The sequence below is a fragment of the Akebia trifoliata genome, chromosome 12, assembly GCF_017979445.1.
Source record: "Akebia trifoliata isolate Shusen 1 chromosome 12, ASM1797944v1, whole genome shotgun sequence".
NCBI classification, from domain to species: Eukaryota; Viridiplantae; Streptophyta; class Magnoliopsida; order Ranunculales; family Lardizabalaceae; genus Akebia; species Akebia trifoliata.
Genome location: NC_141386.1, coordinates 3,313,029 through 3,335,120, shown reverse-complemented (window position 1 = coordinate 3,335,120; position 22,092 = coordinate 3,313,029). Strand labels below are relative to the sequence as shown.

Below are 22,092 nucleotides of genomic sequence, written 5' to 3'. Positions count from 1 at the left end.
AGGGAATTGGAAGGAGGCTTCTCACAAGTTTTCGAGTTTTTTGCGCTCATCATCAGGAATCCATAGCAACTGGGTGACGGATCGCCAAATCAGGCGGATGCAAAAAATAGGGTGTCTACAAGATGGCATCATAAGATAAGAATCGGATTTCATCACCGATATCTTGCCCTGCTAGGAAATCAAATTCACAGCCACTTAATTAATGAAAATTTAGTTAGACTTGACTCTAGATTCCACCAAGCTCATTAAGCAAAGCTAATCAAAAGTTGTACCAACTGCACTTCTTGATCGTGAACAGTGCCTAAGCGTAATCCTGTCCCGTAGTACTATGTGTATTCAGGGGATAGACACACGTCTATTCTAGACGAGAGTTAATCTAAGAGTGCCCTTGCTCAGTATCGTGCGCTACCTCTCCCTTGGGGATTAAACTGGCTGTTTCTGATTTCAGAGATTTGGGTTGGAGGCTTTGATTAATCATTTGAATCAGTTAGGAGCTGTCTAGTCTTAGGAACCCAGTGATCACGTGTGAATTCCTCTCTCTTGTGTGCAAATCAATAGTGTATAGATACAGAATCTCGAGCAAATTTACATCGTCATGGAGTTTAGGAAAGAATCTTGGATCCCGTGCGTCTTATGTGATAATTATGGTCATTCTCCCGAGTATTGTCCGAGTCTGCCCATGCTTCGTGCTACACAGGCCGATATGCATCATTCTCAAAACTCGTATTGGATGCCGACACCCAGTTCGTTCGACCAGCCATATCACGTAGATAATTGGTTTCCCTCAAATTCCATATCGTGTCAGAACGAGTTCACTCAGGGTAGTCATTTTGGTAACCATTAAGATTTTTATATGCATGACACCTCGATGATGGATCCAACCGTAATTCCCCAACAATCCTATGATTCTCAATATTTATTTGAATATAGAGTTGTAGAGCCAGAGTCATCATTCAATCACTCAGTTTTGTCTATCCTCCAACTTCATCATTAGAGTCCTTGATGATTGAGTTGTTAAATCAACAACAACAATTAATCTAACAACAACAGCTCCATCAACAACAAGACATTGGTCAAGCCTTAATTAACATAAGAACTCAATTGAGTCACCTAGCGTTATCCTTAAAATAAGGGAAATTTGATAAATTTGAAAATGAGGATATCTCAATCCTAGAAAATCCATAATTCTTTCAAAATAATCTTAGTGACCAATTTCACTCTTTTGAGGATTTTGATGATTGTCTATTAATAACTGATAACCTTGTCTCAACGGAAGTTCAAATTCAAACCAAGGAGGTTACAGTTCTAATTGAAGCAATAATGGAAGTCCAACTAGGTCCGTTTACTATGCCCTTAGAAGAAAGAGAGAACGATCAATTTTCAAATGAGATAACCCTTGAGAGCAAACCAAAGTTTCAAATTCCCAATGAGCAAGTTAATTGTACAAATTTGACTAAGTAAATTGATCCACCATCAGAGGAGATTGTTATCCAGGAGGAATCAAAGACCAACTATAATTTGTTAGTCACACCAATTCTGACCATTACTGATCCAACTTCGTGTCCCATCCAACCCATCATTTCACAAAAGTGTAAAGACCTTTCAGGTCTTACAACTTCCATTCGCTTTGGGAATACGATGATTGAAACTTGTTTTGAAAAGGTGATGACACTAAAAATTGAGGACAAACGAGGGTTGTTGATCATTTAAAAAAATAATTTTCATGTCCTAACGATGGTAAAAATATGTCTACCTATCATTTGGGGTGGGAAATCGATCGTCATATTTGCCAAATTAGATGCTAGGAAAATACCTAGGATTCGGACCTTTTGATAGGTCCGGCTGAAGACGTTAAACTTAGCGCTACTTGGGAGGCAACTCATGTGCCTTTATTTTAAATAAGTAATGTAGTTAGGAAATAAAATTTTTCTTAAAAAAAAAAAAAAAAAAAAAACCTCTAACATTAATCCCTTTCTCATTTTCTTAGTTGTAACAAGACTTTGCACATTAATCCATTTCAGGTGTGATCTAACCTTTTTCATTTTTCCTTACTGCTTGCATATTGAGGACAATATGTCATTTAGGTTTAGAGGTATTAGGTTAGTTCACAATTGCATTGCATTTCATTGGTAGTTTAGTCTTATGTTTATTTCATTGCTAGTTTAGTTTTATGTTTATTTCATTGTTAGTTTAATTTAAAATTTAAAAAAAAAATTTCAAAAATATTCAACACTTTCGAAATAGCTTCATCAAAATTTTTATATGTACTGTCATCATATGAATTTTTAAAACCAGGCTCATGTCCAATTTGTTTATAAATTCTTATTCCCCAAAAACAAGATATTTTGAAAAATAAAATTCACGTCACCTTTGATTATAGTGAAAATTTATTTTTGGAACAAGAGTTGTCTTCTTCGTTGTCTAGATTGAGAGGGAAAGCTTGAAAATACTGAACTTTGACCTCCTTGTCCTTTGGTTGGCTAGATAGAAGAAAAACAGAACTGAAATTGATATATTTGAGACAGCAACCATAGGATTAGACTGGGTATCTTGAAAAGGGCTACCTGCTTTTTGAAAAAGAATATCGAAAAAACGATGAAGTATGAAAAAGTTGAAAGAAAAGCAGAAAGATGTGAATAACATCAAATCAAAACAAGAAGGTTAGAGCTGAAAAAATACAAAAGTGAAAAGAGTCCAATTGGACCAAATAGTTCAGTAGGGAGAAAGTCGTCAATGGTAAAAACGTGAGTACACTGAAATATCACAGATAAAGCCTCTTAGAGATATTAAAGTGAGCATCCATACTTCTCACAATCCCAGACAGGAGGCTCAGTTTTGAGTTAGAATTTAGGCAGACCCAAACATTTTAGTAGTTAAGAAGGGAAACCTTATTCCGAAAAATTTATGTTACAATCAAAAAAATTTGTGCACACACTTAAAATATTTCTGAAAATGAGGAATAAAAATAATTTTTGCTCAAATAGACCTTTGACTGGATTTTTAAAAATTGGCGTGATAGCATTATATGCAATAATTTTGAAGTTGATATATTTTAAAGTGTTAAAATTTTGTGGCTATATTCTTTTACTACAAACCCTCACGAGTCAAACTCGTCCACTAGGGGTAACCTAGGGGTTTAAGGGTTTACTGCATAAGCTAAATGCAGTCGGGAACCTCACGAAAGAGGAGTTGTTTAGATTTAAGTTTTGCTCGGGACTAGCAAAATTGAGGTTTGGGGGTGTGATAAGGTCCCAATTATTTGATTTTGTGATCGTAATTACACTAAGATTCTCATAATTTAAATGTTAGTTCCTTTAAATAATAATGAATTATATTAAAATCTCAAATTAATGTAGCTAATAATAATTTATTACTAATTTCAAGTGAAAATGGTACATTCGAAAACCAATAAAAGATGTAACAACTACTGTTACAACGTGCGAGCAAAAAGGAAGCAACCAACCAAAGCTGAGCTGAGAAGGGCGCCACGTATCCGCACGACGGTTAGGCCTTAGTGTTCCGCGGTGATTTCGAGAAATTTTTCCTTGAGATTTGCACAAAATGTTCTAGACATTTCGGTAGTTGTAACAGAATGATTCTTTCGAAGCAAATCATCCGAAAAATCAACCAATGACCTGATTACGAATGCTATAAATTGAAGGGTTGATTTCAGAGAAGGGGTCCCTCTTGACCCTCTTCTTTTCCCTAATTTCTCTGTATTTTTCCTGATTTTTCTTTTAGAGAGAGTTTGTGTAGTAGTGAGAGGATCAATTGTTTCTTTTGTTCTTATTGTAATTCTTTTAGAGAATCATTTAAAGAAGGAATCAAAAGTGTAGCTCTGTTTTACATTCTCTTCTCCATCTATTGTCTTCTTTATTTTCTTATTGCTGCAACTATAATCCTTGCGATGAGTGACTATAATCTCCTTACTTACTAAGGGGCCATGAGCTCACCTTGTGACATCCAAAAACATGATTAGATGCTTCAAAGTTGTGATGACAAAATTAGATGAACTTCATACATATATTTTCTTTTTTTCTTCTAAAAAACTCTTATTTTTCACCATTAAATTTTATTTTTCAATTTGAGAGTTAGGTGGAAGATCAGTTGCCATCCAATTTCAAAATGTTGGATTGAGCTCAAAAAGGAAATTGATTTTAATATCTTTGGATTTGAGTTTTTCGATGAAATTTAGAAGGTTGTGGTTTTGGATTACAGAAGCCATCAAATTTAATTTTCACCGTTAGTTTTAGTTTTAAATTTATGAGTACGGAAGCCATCAATTTTAAATACCTACGATCAAGCTTAAAAGGGTTTTTATTTTTTTTATGTTTACTCTGAGTTTTTCCACGAAATCTAAAAGGCCTTGCTGTTGGATTGCAGATTTGATAATCTATGTGAGCCCAACGATCATTAGTAAGATTTAAAATCTTACTAACTTAGTGATGGTTGCATGATTAATAAAGTAAGATCTGTTTAAGTAAAAAACTTATGAAGTAAGGGGGTTCTTTGTAATAAAATTGCCATAGATAGGTTTGCCCTATAAATCTCTCAAATTAAAATTTACTTATCTCGTGTAGAGAGTAACCTCAGTGGTGTTCGTAAAAAAATAGAGAGACGTCGGTGCAATAGAACACCACATGTCAGGATGTGAGGTACAATCTTGCGGTGCAATACACACTACATGCCACTGAGAGTACTTTCACACTTCCCCTAGAAATTATTAAAAATTAAAAAAAAAGAAAACTACGCTAGTGGCTTCTCAACTCTAATCAATGATTAAAACTCACCATTCAAATGTTAGAGAGGTTTGCCTCAAATTATATCTCAATATTACAAAACATTATAACAGTTGTTTACAGTTTTAGTAGTTGTTTATAATTATGATTAGGCTTAGATAAAATCTTAAATTCTAAAAATAAATAAAAATCTTCTAAAAAAAATAGAAGAAGGGTGAATCTCTATTTTTTGCGTTGAAAATTTGAGTTAGTTACACAGTTTATTTTAATTTTCAAAATGTGCATTTGTCATTTTTATAATTTACGAACTTGTGAATTGTCAATTTTAATATTTACGAGTTTGTGAATATACAAGCGAATTCATTGATTATAAAAATGCCAAATTCACTTGAAATACATGATTTTAAAATTAAAATGAATAGGGTATTGAAATTGGAATTTGGATAAAAGTTGTACACGTTCAGAAAAAAATTCTCTATTTTTAATTAAGGTTTGATAAGTAAAAGTGGAGTGCCAATAACTGCTCTCAAGAAAAGAGATGATTGCTTTACTAGAAATAATTCAAATAATAGTTATAGAAGTCAAAAAAGCATAATAAGCTACCATCCTGCCACTGCATAATACAATGGAATCATTGCTGTAGTCTCCCACCAAACCAATAATAGTTCTAATCTTCCATTCCTGTTCTGTTGACTTTCACCCTTCATTCTCGTTGCTTGCTTCATCTTCATCGATTTGCCTCTACCTTGTCTCTCATTTCCAAGTATGGCGCATGCTCTCGTTTCCGTTGTGAAGCAATTGGGATCCGTCATCCTTGAAGAGGCGAAGAAAGAGGTGAGACTAGTGTTGGGTACCCCTCAAGAAGTTGAAAAGTTTACTTCTACACTCAAATCTATTCAAGCCGTACTCATAGATGCAGAGAAGAAACAATTAAAAGAGGAAAGGGTGAAGAATTGGTTACAAGATCTCAAAGACTTGGCCTACGACCTAGAGGATGCGTTAGATGAGTGGAGCACTGAAATTCACAGATCAAAAATCAAGGGAGTTGGCGTATTAGAGAAGGTATGCTCCTATTTGTTCTCGCTTTGCAATTGCAATTGGAATTGCTTCAGTCAAGTTTCTTTGCGTGATGACATCGGCCGTAAGATAAAAGAAATGAAGGGCATACTAGATGTAATTGCAAAGGACAAGGACCAGTTCCAGTTTATTGATAGTGGGATGAGTACTACTACTACTACTACTGAGGAACCACCAACATTTCGAATGACTGTCACTCGGATTGATGAATCAGAAGTTTGTGGTCGTAAACATGACAAATGCATAATTCTAAGCAAGTTGTTGAGCGAGAGTAGTCAACAAGAAACGCCTAATGTTCCTGTTGTCATCCCTATATGTGGAGTACCGGGAATTGGGAAGACCACTCTTGCCCAAATGGTCTTCAATGATGATAAGGTGGATAACCATTTCGAGAAGAAAATGTGGGTGTGTGTATCTGATCCTTGCGATTTAATAAGGCTTGCCAAATCGATCATTGAAGCTGCTGGTGAGAATGTCCCTAATTTCATTCAGCGGGAAGTTTTGCATAAAAAATTATATGCATCTGTCAAGGGAAAGCGGTTTCTACTCGTGCTGGGTGACGTGTGGACTGACAATCGTGCCGACTGGGATCAGTTGAAGCTTGGTCTCAAGGGTGGTGCACAAGGGAGCAGAATTGTCGTTACTACGCGCTTTGAGAAAGTTGCGTCAATAATGGGTTCAACACACACTCATCATCTGGGTAAATTGTCCGAGGAGGAATGTTTGTTATTGTTTGAAGGTATTGCTTTTCAGGGAAGGAGTAAAGAAGATCGTGAGAAATTGAAAGATATCAGCAAGGACATCGTAAAAAAGTGCAATCGTGTGCCTCTTTTTGTGAAGGCTTTGGGAGGTCTCATGTTCTTCAAAATAACCAGACTAGAGTGGGAACAAGTCTTGAAAAGTGATGTATGGGAATTACCAGAGGTTGAAGAAGGTGTTTTGCCTGCTCTACTGTTGAGTTATTATGCATTACCCTCAAATGTGAAACGTTGCTTCACATATTGCGCTATCTTTCCAAAAGATCATACGATAAGCAAGGATGAGTTGATCAAGTTGTGGATGGCACAAGGTTTTCTTAACTCCACAAGAAGAACAGAATTGGAAGTGGTAGGTGATGAGTATTTCAATGATCTACGGATGCGCTCATTTTTCCAAGACTTTGAAGGAGATGACGATGGAAACATAATTTATTGCAAGATGCATGATCTTTTTCATGATTTGGCCCAATTTCTCACGAAGACTGAATGCTTTATCATGGATGGTAACAACACAAAATTCAGCAAGAAGGTTCGCCATTTAAACGTTACAAGGTTTATGGATTTAACTTCCATTCTTCCTTGCATTTACGAGGCAAAGAATCTACGTACTCTCATCATCGATGAAAATCTACTGGCATCACAATCCTTTCTAGGTCTTTCTGATTTGTGTTGTCAATTGACATGTCTTAGAGCATTATCTTTGAGGAGTTGGCGTCAAGTAGAACTGCCAAATGAGGTTGAGAAGCTGATACATCTAAGATTCTTTGACTTGTCTGGGACAAGTTTGAAGGAATTGCCTGAAACAATGAGCAGATTGTATAATTTGCAGACATTGAAACTTAACCAGTGTCACAGGCTATGTAAACTACCTCAAGGAATTGGGGAAATGATTAAGCTGAGGCATCTCGAAATTGAAGGAACTGGAGAACTAAGATACTTGCCTCAAGGAATTGGTAAATTAAGCTCCCTTCGAACATTGTCTAAGTTCATTGTTGGTGATGTGAGGGGAAGTGGATGCAAAATTGGAGAATTAAAAGATCTCAACCACCTCCAAGGGGATCTACAAATATCTGGGTTGGAAAGAGTTGCCGAAGTAAATGAGGCTAATGAAGCAGAATTGAAGAATAAGCAATATCTCCATGGTTTGAGATTGGAGTTTGATGAGTTGGGAAACATGAGAGGAGGCGAGATAAAGAGGATTGAGGTTGTGCTGGAAGGCCTCCAACCACATCAAAACTTGAAGGACTTTCAAATACAAAAATACCTTGGTTCTAAGTTTCCTAGTTGGATGGTGGATTCAATATTGTCCAATCTTCATGCTATTGAATTAGGTTTTTGCCAGAAATGTGTGTCATTTCCTGTTTTTGGGAAGTTTCAATTTCTTCAAAAATTCAGTATAATAGGCATGGATGAGGTTAAATTCATGAGTCAGGTGTTTGGTAGAATTGCTGGTAGTGATGGTCTTTTGATTGTTCTGACAAGATTGAAGGAACTTGATATCAATGGTATGGCTAACTTGGAGGAGTGGGATTTGAGGGTAGAAGATGGAGTGATTATGCCATGTCTCAGATACTTATACCTTCGGAGATGTCCAAAGTTACAAGTTTTGCCAGCTCTTGGAAATTTACCAGTCCTTGAAAGCCTCGAAATATGAAAAATGAATTTGGTGAAACGTGTAGGTGTTGAGTTTTTAGGAATTAATGTGGATATTGATGATGATGGTACAAAAAGAGGTGGTGGAGAATCAAAAGTTGTGGTAGCATTCCCACAGTTGAAGAAACTTACTCTCGAGCATATGTATGAGTGGGAGGAGTGGGAGATGTTGACAAGGGAAGAAGAAGAAGAAGAAGAAGAACATGCTGCTGGAAGTGGAGGAGAAGAGATATAATCATCATGCCACTTCTCCACACATTAGACCTTTTTAATTGCCCCAAGTTAAAGGAGCTGTCTCACTACATATTCCCTGCTTCACTAAGGAAACTGACCATTGCTCATTGCCCAAAATTGACTTGGACACCATGCCTTCCTCCACTCCTTGAAGAGTTGACTTTACGATGGGATGTAGGTGTTCTTTCAAGGTCATTGCCCACCAACCAAGTTAACAACAGCAACAACAATCTCAAGTCTCTGATTATAAAGAGTTCACCACATTCGTCACTCCCTGAAGGTTTGACTCATCTTACATCGCTCCAAAGGTTGTCAATCGGGTGGTCTGCTTCCTTGATGTGCATGTCTGAGGAGCTGATACAGCTCACCTCGCTTCAATACTTGGAAATTTATGGCTGTTCTGTTTTGGAAGCACGTTGCCAAAAGGAGGTAGGAGAGGACTGGAGCATCATATCACACATCCCCAACATCATCATCGACTACGGGGACTTAAGAAGAGAGTGAGGGACTTTAATATTAGAGACACGCATGCATCATGACTCCACCAAGATCTGAGTGAGGTAAAGTTCGTTTTTAATTAAGTAAGATTTTACATTTCAATTTTGAATTTTGAATTAAGGAAAAAAAACAACTCCACTCCTAACTGGCTCTCATCATCACATCACATCACATCACATAACATGCCAACGGTTCTGATGATGGGAGAATACAAATAGATTCCCAATACAACACACAAATATTTTGAATTTATTTGTTTTTCTTTCTCGAGAAAATAAATACTCCAATCCTTATTTGGAAGGAAAGTGAAAACTTAGTATCGTTTTGCTCAAACTGAGTACCACATTTGCAATCCTACTGTACTTCCACCGATCTCCCAAATTAAAATACAAATTCAACATTGAAAATAACTTTTTTTTTTTTTTTTGAAAATCTGTTTTTCAAAATTCGTAGAATTTTTGTCCCTCTACAACCTTATAGCATTGAATCTTATTTTGGATGCCACAAGGTGAGCTAGGGGTCCCTTAGTAAGACTAGTCTTAACGAAAAAATAAAATAAAATAAAATAACAATTGATATTTAGACATCCCAATTGGACGGGTATAGTAAATCAATATTCAAATTTGATAAGTTACTTATTGGATTCGGATATGATATATATAATAATATAAGTATATTATATTATATAATAACTATTATATCTATTTGGGTTTGAATTGAGTGTTATCGGAGAGGATATCTCAATATCCGAATTCAAATCCATATCTAAAACATCAAATAATATTTGATTATTTGGATACCTACTAAACCATAGTTTTTAAAACTCAAAAATTCGACTCAACTTGGATGTCCATCCAGTGGAGTCAAGCCTAACAATTTAAATATAAGAATAATTTTTAAAAATGGTTTCAAATATTTTAAACTAAATAAAATATTTAATTTTAGTTCTCCACAAAAATATTATGTATAACCGAATAACTCGATCGAGTTTTTGATTTGACTAGGTATTTTTTCAAGGTTGGCCAAGTTGACTCTACAAGTTGGTTTCTTTGAATTTTGGGGCCATGTCACCTCGAAATCCGATCGAGTCAAGTTGACTCAACCAAGTTTGAAGTTAACTCGACGATTTTATAATTATGCTAAAAATCAAATCTCTTTTTGACATTTTCCTATAAGTGCCAATCAAACAGTGGAATTCATTTTCCATGATTATTTTCTCAAGGAATTTTTATTCTCTTGAAAACGAATTCCATACAATGAAATAGAACCTATGGAATTAGTGTAGGTTCTGTATTATATCATTCAACTTTCTTGATGTAGTTCTTTGATAAGGGGACATTGGCTAAGAGTTAAAGTGGTGACTCATCTATGTTTAGTAGTTTAAACCTTTAAAACGTTTTTGTATTGTTTTATAATATGTTATTAACAATCATACAAATTATTTGTTTGTCCAGGATAAAAAAAACTAGTTAAAAGGATCTGAATTTTATGGAAGGTGTTCCTAAAGAAGAAGTAGCAGTTGTTGTTGCGAGTTTCATGCCTACCAAGACTTGTCTATGATATTTGATATATATATTTGATGACGGGGGTGTCCAAACTTACGTCTGACTAGAGGGACCGGAAGAGCTAAGGCCAGAGCTAAGGCATATGGGTCCCTCCCTGGGCATGTGCAATGCCCGCACAGGGTGCACCCTCGCGGGTGGCCACAAGGAAATACTGCTCATTCTGGCTATCGAAGTCATAACCAACAGACTCTCACTGCTTATGATGTTCAAGACATGTCTATGATATTTGATATATATTTCATATTATGAATTTGAAAAACCTTGCGTGATTTGATTTGTTATGTTTGTGTCTTGTATTTTATTAGTGGTAACGGACTATAAACCAAGAGAGATTCAACAGATTTAGCTTGTGATTTCTCCCAATATTTTCGTAACTTTTTCCCTATGGGTGGCTTTGTATCTTGTATTAGGTATTGTAGTATTTTTTTTTATATATTGGAAATAGTGAAAAAATCTTATGAATGTAGGCAAATTTTGCTGAACCATGTCAACTCTCTTTCTCTCTCTCTTTCTTTATGTTAATAAAATTATCGTTTTTTCTCGCAACAATTTTTCTACAACATTCAATTTTTGGGAGCAGATCATTAAACTTTGTTGTTCAATATTTGTGGCATTCCTTCATTCTTATTTGTCTCTGGGCCGGTGAGAAAGCACAAATAAGTTACCCAATTATAATATTCTTCTAATTAAAAATGAAATTATTAAGAAATATAGCCCTTAAATAGTTTACACCAAAGCCTTTATAACCACTATTTACATTGATATCATTGTGAATTTTTATTTAATGAAGGTTTAAAAAGGTTTTTGAATTTATTTAAAATTTCTATTAAAAAATTAGTAAATTTACAGATTTTTTTTATTAATATAATTATTAGAATATCAGTAGATTTTTATACAAATCTAAAATGACTGATTTTCAAAATTTCTAACATTTTTCTTATTTTTTTAGAAGAGAATTTAAGAATGAATGATTAAATCTTGTTTGGAACTTGAAATATTTTAAAATTTCCAAAATTGGTCCTTAGCAAATGATGCTTTTCTCGGTTGAACCACTAGTTAAAAAAATAACTAATGGTTCTTGAGTAAACAACAGTTCCTAGAGTACCAAATCAATATTAATTAAAATCCTGGTCGGACCCAGTCAATCTGTAAAGGCCAATCCAGTTTTTAAAACAATGGTTCCACAACTTTGGCAAGGCCATTGCACATATATTCCAACCATACAATAATCATTGGCATGCTATGAACTCAAAGATTGCCATGATAAGATAACATTAACTTAAGCACTCATGATTTTTAGATTGGTACATAACACATGATTTTGAGATTGGTATATAATATATAGAATTGTTCTTATGCCTTCTCCATCTAAAATTGAAACATAACAAACCAATGCACCAAAACAGAGATGATAGCCCTTAGTTCAGAAGTTAGGCTATACAACCGTATCACATACCACAATTCCTTTCAAAACAAACACTACTAAGCATTACAAGATGCATCGCCTCTTAGAAATTTACGTAAATCGACATCATTAAGCATCAATGTCTCGGCTTCATGAGGGCACTGCCAAAAGTAGCAAACAATTATGAAACATTTGAAAATTTATTTATAAACTAAAAAGGGTATATGTCCGTCCGTCACTCCAGCCCCAATAGAATCCCCAATCACCTGAAAATAAGTGGTAACCAACTAATTAACATGGAAGAGGCCACATGCATTCATGAATAATGTCAATTTACCCAAAGAGTTGCTATAGCACACATTAAAGGCATTGTGAGCCCAATGGGACAAATATGTATGAGTCTTGGGAGGTCCATGATGCATGGTAGGGAATCCTTTGGCCTAGAGTTCTCATTGTGGCCTTAAGTTGTGCTTGGGGTAAAGAAAACTAAAAACTAGTATCAGAACAGACTTAGTACACCATACAACCCATAAATGGAAGCAAATCTGCTATTGGTTTTAATTGTCGTTTAGAAGCTTGGATCAAACCAAACACATGATCCAGAGATGCATCTATTAACTATAAGTTGCATGGCAAAGTAGGGAAACATATTGTATGCAGAGGTATCGATTTGCTCTAGAAGCTCTTTTATGTTCACCTCAAACCTCTCTTGAACCTGAAAAAATGACACAAGTAGCAACATGAAATTACATTTGGAATGGACACCATTAACATACATATTAAACATATAAGGCAGTTTTGAAAATTCTAGGATTTTTGGATTCGGCTAAGAGAGAACATTGTAATTCAACTTAGAGAAGGTCAAGATTCACCAAAGAGAATAGCGAACCTAATTAAGAACATCTTAGTCCGAAGCAGATGAGACAAAAGTGATAGCAAGTCCTTTAGTACCAAACCGACCAACACTACCAACCTACAAGAGAAATTAGTAAGTAGTTGGACAGTTTCACAAATGATGATTGGAGGAGTTAAAGAATAAAAAAGGAGTGGTGCATCTACCCTATGTAAGTAAGTATCTGCAGAATCGGGCATGTCATAATTGATAACAATATTGACGCGTTCAATGTAAATTCTCCTACCCACCAAATCTTTCAACACAAGAATCCTTTTATGCCCCTCTCTGAATCCCTTGTAACGTGTCAACCTATGCAAATTGCATTCCGATTTAGGAGAAAATATCCAGGCCTTATTTGTATTAAACAACGATGAACTCAAAGATTTCCATCATCTACGTAGCACAAGATTTGCTCGAACCAAACAACAAAGATTCCACTTTCACTGTATGAATTCAAAATGAAATTTTATTCCAATCATTGTCATTTTAAATGTAAGTGTGCGACAACCATTCCTTAATTTTAAATATAAAAACTAAATCTCTATCAAATTCACCAGGACACTATTCCCATCTACTAACTCACATTTTCTACATAATACAAACGATAGTTTCTTATAAATGTTTTGACCAGCCATCTTCAATTAAACAAGCAAAACACGACTTTGTAGCCAAGGAGAGCGTCTTGGTGTGCCTCAGGCACACTCAAGGTGGGGTGCTTTGAAGGCACCTTAATACATGTGAGGTCCGGCAATGTAATTGAAGCACATTAAGGCATACACCTTGATTGCGCCTCAGTCAAGGCACAAGGCACACCAGATGCAAGCCTCACTAAAAACTAAATAAAATAAATGTATTTTGTTTAAATAAGACACCAATTTCAGGTTTGATTCACATCTTTACTTACCCAAAAAAAAGATTTATTTGTAAAGTATAATTTTTACCATTAACAGTGTTGAATTTTTCATTTTTTTCATTTTTATTGGCTTCAGCTTAGTCAAGTTAGGCTCGATAGGGGTATAAGGCTGATCTAAGGTAGGGCCTATCTCTTTAGGGCTAGGTTAGGGCTCAACCAAGCTCAGCCTGAACTCACCCATTGATATTCCGATAAGAAAGATTAATCCAAAACATTGAATTTTTCAAGAATTTGTGGAAATGTATCTACCAATCGAGTATCGATTTTCTCCTTGAGATAAACATTCCTCCAATTCAACATTTTAAACTTTGACCCTAGTTGTTGTTGGCTTGCTTCTACTTCTTTTTCTTCCCTCTTCTTCCTCTCTAGTTTTTGTGATATTGCTGATTGTTTTTTTTCTTCTTTAAGTGTTGAATACTTTAACTTACTTATAAAACTCTATTTATACAAAATATAATTATAATACATTTATTCATTATTTATTTTATTTATTTTTATAATTTTATTGTGCTTTGCTTCACTTAGGTGTGTGCCTCAGGCACCAGGAGCCCTTTGCACCGGAAGTGCGCCTTTCACCCTTAACTACACTAGAATACAGTACATGCATATATCTCCTCAATATTCATTTACAAGAGGGGAGGGGAGCTGTAAGAATAAAATTGGAAACTATAACTCTCAGATTGCCCAACAAATAATTTAGATAAAATTATAAATGGGTTCCTACAAGAATGAGCAGTGTGAATAACAAAATTCCAAACCTTTCTTCCTGAGACATCCCAGAATGGATGCAAATTGATGGGAAGTTACACTCCACAAGTAGATTGTTCAGTTCGGCTGCTGCTCTATTCACACTTTTGACAAAGATGACAACTTGATTGAAGTCCAAGCATCCAAAAGATCATTCAACTTGCAGTTTTTCTCCAACTCGATCAGTTTAATGTAGTGCTGCCAGGAAAATATATACACATGAGGAAAATGTCCTTAAAAATAAAATAAAAATAAAGTTATAGTAATCAAATGTCAAATGATGCCTGTACGAGACCATGCAGTGTCCATTTGGCCTCATCGTCCACATAAATTTCCATTGGCTGAAAGGAAACAAATGTAAGATTAAAGCAGAGAAGGGGCTGTCCTTCAAGAAAATTGAATCCAGAACCAAATGACGGTCGAACCACTCCCCAAAACATTAAAATCTAATCCGTCTAATTCGAAATGATAACGTTACACCTCCTCCCAAGATATTTATTCCCCGCCAGTGAATCCTACACAATTACACAACCGATATGAACTCCATCACAGTCCCTTCCAAGTTAAACCCAACTACAAACAACTATGGCCAACAAAGAAAGAAGCAGAAACAAAGGCCCCCCATGCCAAGAACTCTTAAAGGATCTAGTGCCTCAGAAAGCTATCCCCTAAAACATGTAAACTATAGGGATCAAACCTATTTTTCTTCCACAACACCCCCCCCCCCCCAACAATAACAAGATAAATTCCGTAAAATAAAAATATCTCCAGAGTTTCTGAAAGATAGTCAGAGCACACAGGGCATGGAATCAGGATGGCACTACTGACAACTTTCATGGTCTGTAGTGTTGAAGTTATAGGGACAACTTCTAAAATCGAGGTGTACCAGCCACAGGACATTACATCTTGCATGAATTTCTTGCAAACAGGACAGATCTCCTTGCTTAGTGTTGCGGAAAACATCATAACTTGCTTATCATGAGGAGTCATCTTGAAAATCTCTTGCACATCTCTCCGCATGTCTACGGAATACACATAGCCATGAGATGAAAGAAAATATCAAGCAAATAAATTGGATGTGCAAAATCATAAACATTTAAGGAAAAAATTAAAGTACTAGAATTGCCTTGAAAATCTCGTCAGGTGAGTAAGTTGAACTTGAACCAACCCAGAATTACTTTTATGTCAACCAAAAGAACAACAGCCCAAGACCAAATCAGGTCAGCTGTACTTGAACCCACCACCTCAGTTGCACTGAAAAATGTCAACAAACTGAGCTATGGGTCTAAGCCCATTCGAGCATTTTGTCACATTCATCAAGGATAAAATGCCTAACATTCTCCAGACCGAGTTCCTTATCTCTTGCTAATGCTAGTATCCTTCCTGGTGTACTGACGACAATATGTGGACACTCATTCTTCAGTAATTCCTTGTGAATCTTGATGTTCACACCACCATAAAAAACAGCAACCTTAATATCAGGTAAGTAGGTGCTGAACCGTTCATACTCATGACAAATCTGCAGTCTGGGTTAGGGTATCTCAGCCCAATGTCAATTTGGGTTGAGGGTTCTAACAACCCGACTCAACCCAAACCCAATGCTATATACTAATGTATAAATATTTTCATATAAATTTTATATTTTATTTAGTTCTAGAGTAGTATTGTTTTAACTATTTCTTCATATATATTTATATTAAGTAGTAACTAAAAAAAAAAAAATGACTTTTCTTTCTATTTGAGCCATTGCTGTACATCTTGATATATAATATGCAGAAATTTCTTGACGATGAAGAGTCATTTTATTTACGAAGTTGATATTAAATATTAAGGAGTGAAGGGAGGCACCATCGAGAATGTCTCTTTATTTAACTTTTTTATTTATCTTATTTTTATGAATTGTGGACAATTGGATATTGTTAATGTGGGTATTGGTATACTTTTAGTATGGTTTGTCTAAATATTTTGATGAATTTGGAGGTTGTGTGCAATTTTATTTACTAGTAGTTTTGTTTTTTATGTTGTATTTCTTTTTTAAAATATACAATTTATTTGCTGATCAAAATGAATTTAAGGTTGTTTAACGAACCCAACCCATCCAACCTGCCCAAAATTATCTAACTTGGGCTAACCCGAGCTCAACCCAATTTTTTATGTGTAGATGAAAATTTATCAAGAATGAAGAGAAGTCCAGTCACAAAATTCTCTGAAATTTTCCAAAAATTCATAGAATTAGTCAAATAAGGATCCAGCCAATTAAATTGGCAAATCGATGAAATAATGGATGATTTGTTGATAAATCACCGAATAAGGTGTTACTTTTACTCTTCAGCCTCAAAATCTTATCATTTTCAACCTTCAAATCTCAACAACAACATAAGGATTTTAGGGACGTTGAAGACAATAGATTTTGGAAAGAAAACCAAAAACATCATTTGCATAATCCCTGAATTTGTTCCCAAAATTTTTACAAAACATTTCGAAACTTATCTGAAATAATCAAATTGAATCTTTGCCGAACAATTTCTGAACCCGAACTTTGTTACAAAACAAAGGAGGTTGATAAGACCTATACGCAACAGAGCTAAAAGAAACACAACAAACCAAATAAAATAAAACTGACCCATAATTTCTTACCGGCAACTGAAAATGCTGATAATTTCTTACTATGTGAATGATAGAAAACAAGATCATATGAAATGGATTCTTTAAGATATCGTTGAATTCTTTTGACGAAAATCCAGTAATCTAATGTAGGATGATGCATGAATTGACAAACTTTGTTGACACTATTAGGGGTGCACATGGTTCGGATTGGTTCGGATTTTGGCAAAATTGGAATTGAACCAAATATGATCGGTTCTACAAATTTGGAACCGAATCAATCCAATTACCTTATAGATCCGAACCAATCCAAACCAAACTTGGTTCGGATCGGTTATCGGTTCTCATACTTTCAAAATAGAAAAACAAGTATTTTTTCTTTCAAAAAAGGAATCATTTGGATCAGAATATTTAAAAACTGAAAATGATTTTATGATTAAATTATGACTAAAATCTATATAAATTGAAAATTAGAGAAAACTCAATGAGACTAAAAAAAATTACAATTTTAAAATTGGTATTTTGGATGGATTAGTGAGAAAACTAATCCATAAATGGTAGATTAACGAATCCAAACCTAGATTCGTATAGTACATTTCATCTAACAAATACGGCATAAAGGTTCTCGTAAAAAAACAATGAATCAAACTCTTTGAAATTTTTTTTTCATAAATGGGTTGATTCATTTGAGAGTTGAGAGAGAACTTTGTGTGCATTTTTTATGAGTTTTTGTTAGAAAAAAATAGAGGAGATAAAGTTAAAGACTTTAATGAGTTACCTCTTTGTAACATATATATATATTTCGGATTATTTTGGTTCTCGGATTGGTTCGGTTCTATTATACCCCTAATCCGGAACCGAACCAAATCAATCGGATTTTTTTATATACAATCCGTACCCGAACCAAATCATGCTCAATCCGAACCAATCCAATCCAAAAGGCTTCGGATTGGTTCGATTCTCGGATTTACCCAATCCAATGTGTACCCCTAGACACTATATGCAATGTTGGGTCGGGTAAGAGTTAAATAATGAAGAGTGCCAACTGTGCTGCGATAAAGTGTTGCATCATCAAGTGGGCTACCAGAATCAAGTGACAACTTTGTTGTTGAAGAAATAGGGGTCGAAATGGGTTTGGACTTATCCATTTGAGTCCGTTGCAACAAATCCAAAATATACTTAACGCTGTGATAAGACCAACTTGTCATCATGAGTCTTTACTTCCATGCCCAAGAAAAATTTCAATGGGCCAGATCTTTTAAAGCAAATTCTTGGCCCAACTTTTGAAGGATCATCTGCATAAATCCAATGTCATTCTCAGTCAAGAGAATATCGTCCACATAAATGAGAATATAGATCACGCACTTATCCTCATTATAAACAAATAAAGAAGCATCTGTTTTAGATCCTACAAAACCAAGCTTCATAAGGAAGGCACTGAGACGTTGGAACCAAGCACGAGAAGCTTGTTTTAAACCATAGAGCGATCTTTGTAATTGACATACATGAATAGGACGATTTTGATCAATAAACCCCTGTGGTTGTTCCATAAAAATTGTTTCACTCAAGTAATTATGTAAGAAAGCATCATGAATATCGAGTTGTTAGATTGACCACCCATTAGAAACAACAATGCTTATCACTGTACGAATAGTGGTATGCTATATAACCGGACTAAAAGTGTCCATGTAATCAATACCTGGTTGTTGAGCGTCTCCCTTGGCCACAAGTCGAGCTTTGTGGCGTTTTATAATTGATCCATCTACCTGTTGTTTGACCTTATAGACCCATTTGCAGCCAATTACATTCATGCTAGGTTGGTGAGGTACAAATACCCAAGTGCCATTGCGAAGAAGAGCATTTATTTCATCATTCATTGCACTCCTTCAAATCTTATGTTTGTGTGCTTGAGAAAAGCAAGTAGACTCATTTTACATCAGACTCAAGACTAGCAAGAAGGGCAAGAGGGATAGGATATTTTGAAGAAAGACAGGCCTTTGGTTTGAAAACTCCATATTGCGCTCTTGTACGCATGATATGTGTTCGTTGTGGAGTTGGCTGTATAGTGGTATGGGTAAGAAGGTTATTTGGTTGAGGAATTTGGATTGATAAAGGTAAGCTAGTAGTACCCACAGTGGGTGGGCTCAAGTCTGTTTGAGGCAAATAGGTATGAGGAGATTGAGTTGAGTCCATGAGGGAGTCATCATTTGTTGCATTAGAATTGGGTGTAAGTACTGAAGTGGAGCCAGTATTGAAGGAGATAGGAGACCTCACAATTGGTGGCAGTGTTGGTGTTAGCAACTGTTGACTACAACCAGAAGATGGTGTATTAGGGGAGTTTGAAAGGCTTGCAAAAGGAAAACGTTGTTCAACAAATATAACATGTTTAGATTGGATGAGTTTTCCATTATCCATATTCAAACATTTGTATCCTTCGTGTAACCAAGGAATGTACACTTCACTGATCGACCGAAAACCTTTAAAAATGAGTAATTGGGTTTGATCTTGAACAATTTTCCAATTAGTGTCTCATTTCCAATGACAGAAGAAGGTAATCTGTTTATAATACAGATAGCACATTCAAAAGTGTGAGTCCAATATTCCAATGGAACTGATCCATGCGCAAATAAAGATAAACCCGTATCAACAATATGTCTGTGTTTGCTCATATGTGTGCGGACAAGATACCCGATGTTTAATACCATATGAGGTCAAGTAAGGAGATAGACGTTGGTATTTACCACCCCAATCTGTCTGTAAGCATTTAATGCTTCGATCAAAATAATTCTTAACTAATGCTTTGAATTTAAGAAATGCGTCAAACACATCCGATTTATGAGAAAGAGGAAAGATCCATGTACATCTGCAAAAGCTATCCAAAAAATGAACATTATATTGGTAGCCTTCTAATGTCAAAACTGGCGCTGATCCCAATACATCAAAAAAGATTAAACCTAAAGGTCCATTACTAATAGATGAGGACGGTAAAAAGGGATGTCTACGACTTTTCCCTTTTTGACAAGCCTCACAAACAAAAACACCCTTATTAGGAGAAATGGGTAAACTATTTTTTTATATTATTTGCCTAACTGTATGCATAGCTGCATGTCCAAAGTGATTATGCCACTGATGAATTAGTATATTTTCGCCAAAAAATGCTGAAAGTGTACTTGTATTTGCTCATTTATTTGCAACTTTCAGCTGATATAATCCATCCTTAGTCCGCCCATGTAGTATAGGATGTTATTTATGTGATGTAAGAAAAATAAACAGAAAAATGATGTGAAATAAAGAAACAAAATAAATTATAAATACTATCTTAATGTTGAAATGAGCGAGGCTTGTATTGGACACAATAGCCTTAAGATAGATTTCACTCTTGTGCGTGCTAGTCTTTGGATGTCTGTCTCTCAGGATACAACGCCTCGAATCGCATGCGCACATAGGCACTAAAGTTTAAATCCGAAGATTTGCACTCCCCCTACGCATACATGCACTAAGGTTTTCGGACCAATGGGTCCAAAACCCTTTCTCACACTTATTGTACCATGTGAGAGCTTCTATAAGAGTTACACTCTTTAATTGTTTTTATTCGATGTGGGATTACAATTTTACATCACAACTTACAAACAAACCACTTAACTCATACTTTAACTTTTTTACTTTAACTTTTGCTTTTACTTTTCTTCCACTTCCATTCAAACATTTGGATAAATCCCATATTAATCCAACATAGGAGTCCCCGTTGATCGATCCTTGATAACACAATGTGAAGGATGAAATTAGAAAATGTCATTATCCTTGTAAATTGATTGACCTATAATAAATTGTGGTAAATTGAAGGTACATGCAGAACAATGTGGAGATCAAATGTAGCATTATTGGAAATGAGTTTAGAAGAATCAATATGTTTAATTGGCAAACTTGAACCATTGCTGATTTTGATCTTTTCTGGGCTAGTATATTATGAATGGAGGGATAAATTTGATAGATCTGCTGTGATATGTTTTGATGCTCCGGAGTGAGGATACCAAGCATCATCATATATAGATTGAGCCGCATGGAAGGCAGACTTATTTATGCCCAAATTGGGCCGATATGAATGATTGTCGTCACTGGAGAGCAGAGTGACCCATATGATTGCATACTTGACATGTAATATGAAGACGAGTACCATGCTGTTGGTGTACATATTGTTGAGGAGAAGAGAAATTCCTTTGTTGGCCATGTCTTTGACTGCGACCACTAGCCACGCCATGTCCTCCTCGGTGGGTATTGAAACTTTGGCTATTGATCTTCGTTAATGCAATCAACCTACAACGGGTCAATTAGAAACTCGACAATGTTGAGAACAAAACATAAATACTTTTATTTTTTAAAAATATTATTTTTTAATACTAATAAATTTAAGCATTTTTCATTTGATTCATTGGACTCACGGTTTGACTTGACTTGATTAAATGGATATACAAAATCAAATTTCACATTTCTCATGCATGATTAATCTAAAATTGACAACAAAGGTTGTAACTGATCCAATATAGTGCGCACAATGATACTTCTGAAGGCAGAAAAATAGAAAAAAAGTGCAAGCCCTGCAACTATTTACATTCCAGGAAACTAATATCTGCTTTTACTACCTGTTAAATATTGAGATCATCGTCAATCTCCCCTGGCCTTGAGACATCAATTCCCTTGATCAATCAATAAATAAGAAATTAAATCTCGAAAGCTTAGAGATGTTATAGAACAACCTCAAAACAGATAAAAATAGTAATCTCAATTTGAATAGTTTGGATTCCCTCCATCCAACACAGTTATAGGAACATCCACCACCGCCGGAATTCCTTAAAAAATGAGGCCCTCTTCATCATTTTTTACACAATACAACCGCCGGAGTCCATCAATATCAATCGTTGGAGTTCCTATTGAGTAATTTTTCATTTTATTTTGCATGAGTAGCACCACCACCACGTTGAGCACCACGAACACCACCACATGTCG

General features: G+C 35.3%; 1 protein-coding gene and 1 pseudogene across 2 annotated transcripts in view; one reads left to right on the top strand and one right to left on the bottom strand.

Annotated features, from left to right (window-relative positions):
• The first annotated feature begins 5,504 nt into the window (after window positions 1–5,504).
• On the top strand, window positions 5,505–8,228 carry LOC147388636 (putative disease resistance protein RGA3). Its single transcript, XM_086418361.1, has one exon. It carries the CDS (start codon window positions 5,505–5,507, stop codon window positions 8,226–8,228), a length of 2,724 nt encoding a protein of 907 aa, XP_086274487.1.
• A 3,778-nt stretch (window positions 8,229–12,006) lies between these two features.
• Window positions 12,007–22,092, bottom strand: part of LOC147388632 (DEAD-box ATP-dependent RNA helicase 15-like) — an 83,468-nt pseudogene continuing 73,382 nt past the window's right edge. Inside the window, exons 2-8 of the transcript XR_015170592.1 lie at window positions 15,388–15,506; window positions 14,769–14,825; window positions 14,496–14,682; window positions 12,989–13,133; window positions 12,819–12,902; window positions 12,522–12,644; window positions 12,007–12,090 (exon numbers count right to left, since the gene is read on the bottom strand). The product of XR_015170592.1 is annotated as a DEAD-box ATP-dependent RNA helicase 15-like (transcript). The remainder of the gene's footprint in view (window positions 12,091–12,521; window positions 12,645–12,818; window positions 12,903–12,988; window positions 13,134–14,495; window positions 14,683–14,768; window positions 14,826–15,387; window positions 15,507–22,092) is intronic.